Source organism: Rhizophagus irregularis, chromosome 21 (genome assembly GCF_026210795.1).
Source record: "Rhizophagus irregularis chromosome 21, complete sequence".
Lineage (NCBI taxonomy): Eukaryota > Fungi > Glomeromycota > Glomeromycetes > Glomerales > Glomeraceae > Rhizophagus > Rhizophagus irregularis.
This window is the reverse complement of record NC_089449.1, coordinates 588,986-592,861: the sequence shown is the minus strand read 5'-3', so window position 1 is coordinate 592,861 and position 3,876 is coordinate 588,986. Positions and strand designations below refer to the sequence as shown.

General features: G+C 29.0%; 1 protein-coding gene across 1 annotated transcript; it reads left to right on the top strand.

Moving 5' to 3' along the window:
* Nucleotides 1-1,213: 1,213 nt before the first annotated feature.
* Nucleotides 1,214-2,304, top strand: OCT59_013565 (uncharacterized protein; the record flags this gene model as incomplete). The annotated part of the gene is made up of 8 exons (XM_066141606.1): nucleotides 1,214-1,244; nucleotides 1,558-1,599; nucleotides 1,677-1,718; nucleotides 1,797-1,838; nucleotides 1,917-1,964; nucleotides 2,038-2,078; nucleotides 2,159-2,210; nucleotides 2,291-2,304. The coding sequence occupies 8 exons, from the start codon at nucleotides 1,214-1,216 to the stop codon at nucleotides 2,302-2,304; spliced, it is 312 nt and encodes a 103-aa protein (XP_066001732.1).
* Between the last annotated feature and the right edge of the window lie 1,572 nt (nucleotides 2,305-3,876).

Here is a 3,876-nt window from a genome sequence, read left to right as displayed (position 1 = left end):
AGTATTTTTGCCTATTCTGTGAATGTGATGCTAAATCTTGCCATAATATGGATCTTTCTTGGCCACTTACTGGAAATATTAGAGGTAAAATAATTTAAAATGTTTTGAATTTTTTGTAAAACAATAACATATGAGTAATTATTAATTTACATTAACTAGGAAAAAAAGGGTATCTTTATTTCCTGTAGTTGATTTACATAGTTACATTCCTGATGAACTCCATATCTTATTACGGATATCTGATGTATTGATGGAATGTTTATTTAGAGATTTATTTAAGAAAAATGATTTTGAGCGAAATTTTAAAGAGAAAATTGAAAAAAAATAAATGATTTTAATATTCATTTTGAGTTTTATCATGATGGTTCTGCTTGAGGTAATTGGAACTATACATCACTTATGGGACCTGATAAAAAAAAAATGCTACAACATTTTCCTGTAAGTGAATTTATATCTGAAATATATCATCGGGAAATTTTTTAAGATGCAGAACTGCAGAGATCTGTAAAATTAGCAGATCTCCGCATTTTTTTTGTGAATTTATGCGGAAGTCTGCGATTTTGCAGATTTCTGCTTTTTATTTTTTACAAAGTTATGCAATAATCTGCAATTTTGCAAGTTTCCGATTTTTTATGTATGAATTTCTGCAGTAATCTGCGATTTTGCAGATTTCTGCTTTTTTTTATGTGAAATTTATGCAGAAGTCTGCAATTTTGCAGATTTTTGCTTTTTTTTCATTAAAATATCAGTTCGATCTGCAATTTCATCATTGATTTAATATTTAAACTTTGATTAACTCTAACTTGATTTAATTTTTTTTACAATACTCTTTAAAAAAAAAAACTTTACAAGACTTTAAAAAAATAATTTTTTCTACAACACTTATTACTAAAGAAGTGAAATAATTTTTTCTACAACACCTTTTAGGAAATAATCTGTTAAAGATTCCAAAGAAAAAATATTTCTATTATAGTTTTTTAAGCTTTGAAACTTATCAGAGAAATTTTTTTTTTTTTAAAAAAAATTTATTTGCAAGGTTCAGAGTCTTTAAGGCAAATTCGTCCAACATTCGGCATATAATCTGCAACATGCAGGAGATTCGGACTAAAAAGATGTCGGACTCCTTTATCTCCTTCAAAAATACATTTTACAGAACGCCGAAGGTACTCTATTTCAAACTTTGATATTAGTATTATTTAACGAACGTTAGAAAATGTTCGTTTTATTAATCCAGAACACAAAAGGTACGTCCTGGACTCCATTTCAAAAAAAAAAAAAATTTAACGAAACATTAGCTAAAGTTCGTTTTATTTTTTTTTTTTGTAAGTCCAGAGCGCTGAAAGTACCAGTTCTGGACTCTATTTCGAAGGTAAAACTTCGAAACTAATATTTTTTATATACCGGACGTTGTCCAACGTTCGGTTTATTATTTTCTTATCCTAGACGCCAAAGAACGGCTCCAGACTCTTATTTCAAAGGTAAAACCTTTACCTTCAAAATTTTTTTTTATATTTTTGTTTAACGAACGTCGCTAACGTTCGTTTTTACGTTTTATAGGTCCTGGACACCAAAGAATGGCCCTGGACGTTTATTTCGAAGGTAAAGTTTTCCTTCGAAATATTTTTTTAATTTTATTTTAAGGAACGTTAATTAACGTTCGTTTTTACATTTTATAGGTCCTGGGCGCCAAAGAACGGCTCCAGACGTTTATTTCGAAGGTAAAGTTTACCTTCGAAATATTTTTTTTAATTTTATTTTAATGAACGTTAATTAACGTTTGTTTTTCATGTTTTTAGGTCCTGGGCGCCGAAGAACAGCTCCGGACGTTTATTTCAAAGGTAAAGTTTACCTTCAAAATATTTCTTTTAATTTTATTTTAACGAACGTTAATTAACGTTCATTTTTCATGTTTTTAGGTCCTGGGCGCCGAAGAACGACTCCGAATTCTTATTTCGAATGTAAAGGTTTTACCTTCAAATTTTTTTTTATATTTTTATTTAACGAACGTTAATTAACGTTCGTTTTTATATTTATAAGTCCTGGACGCCGAAGAATGGCTCCAGACGTTTATTTCGAAGGTAAAAATCTTCGAAATATTTTTTTTTTTTATAATTTAACTTTAACGAACGTTAGTTACGTTCATTTTTGTATTTTATAGGTCCAGAATGCTGAAAGTATGTTCCAGACCCATTTGAAAGTTCTGTTTGAAGGTAAAACTTTCAAATTATTTCTTTTAATTAATTTATTAACGAAACGTTCAGTTTATAACATTTCGTTTCTTTTTTTTCAGGTAAAGGAAGCTGAAATAAGTTCTGGACTTCCATATCGAAGGTAAAACAAACCTTCGAAAATTAATTTTTTTTTTAATTAATTTATTGATGAAACGTTTCTAATATTTCGTCTCTTTTTTTTTAGGCAAAGGAATCTGAAACAAGTTCTGGATTCCCATATCGAAGGTAAGACCCTTCGAAAAAATTAATTTTTTTTAATATTTTTATTAACGAACGTTAACTAATGTTCGTGTTTCTTTTTTTTTAGGCAAGGGAATCCGAAAATGAGTTCCGGACTCCCATATCGAAGGTAAAACCTTCGAAATTTTTTTTTCTTTTTTATTTATTGACGAACGTAACTAACGTTCGTATTTCCTTTTTTTTTTAGATAAAGGAAGCCAAAAACTTGGACTCCCATACGAAGGTTTTCCCATACGAAGGTAAAATCTTCGTAAAAAAAAATTTTTTTTTTTTTAATTTATTGACGAACGTAACTAACGTTCGTATTTCCTTTTTTTTTAGGCAAGGGAATCCAAAAACGAATTCCGGGCTCCCATATCGAAGGTAAAACCTTCGAAATTTTATTTTATTTTTTATTTAAACAAACGTTAACTAACGTTCGTATTTTATTTTTTTTAGGTAAAGGAAGCTGAAAATGAGTTCGGTCTCCCATATCGAAGGTGAAACCTTCGAAAAAATTTTTTTTTAATAATTATACTTAACGAAGCGTTTTCTAACGTTCATTTTTGTATTTTGTAGGAACACGGTTTTCTGAACGCTCCTGAACAGAATTTTTAAGGTAACCTTCAAAATTCTGTTTTTTTTGTTTTTATTTAAACGAAACGTTAGCTAACGTTTCATTTTTCTTTTTTGTTGTAGGTTTCGGTACTCCAAGGTTCCCGAAACGAGTAAATGGTAAGTTTCGCAACTCTCGTTGCGAAACTTTAAAATTTATTTTTTTTTTCAAAGAACGTTTCTAACGTTCTTTCTTCTTTATATAGGGACGCTGGGCTTCTTTAGACGAACCAGACTTGGAGATTTTTTCAGGATTTCGAAGGTATTTACCTTTAAAATTAATTTTTTTTTAATGTTTAACGAAACATTTACTAACGTTTCGTTTGTCTTTTCTTTTTACTTTTTGCAGGTTTACGGCTTCTGGATGGAATTTCGAAGGTAAAATTCCTTCGAAATTCTTTCATGTTTTTTAATTTGCGAAATGTTTACTAACGTTTCAGTTGTTTTTTTCTGTAGGGTTTTTTTCTCTGGCTCCTGGACGAAAGAATTTGAAGGTATATCTTCAAAATTCTTTATAATTTTTTTTTTTATTCTTCTTTAACGAACATTCTACTAACGTTCATTTTACTTTATTTTTTAGATCCTGAGATTTCGTGTCAAACATTTCGAAAGTAATAACTTTGAAATGATTTTCTTATTTCTAACAAACATCTCTGATTTTCTATTTTATTTTGTTGTTTGTTGGAATCGAACCAACTGGAACAATGTCCAAACCATTAACAACATGTAAATGTGCAGTAAAGAGATGATAAATAGCAATGACTAGTAATAGATTTCAATTGTATTTGTAAACTTGTTAATATATAATAAT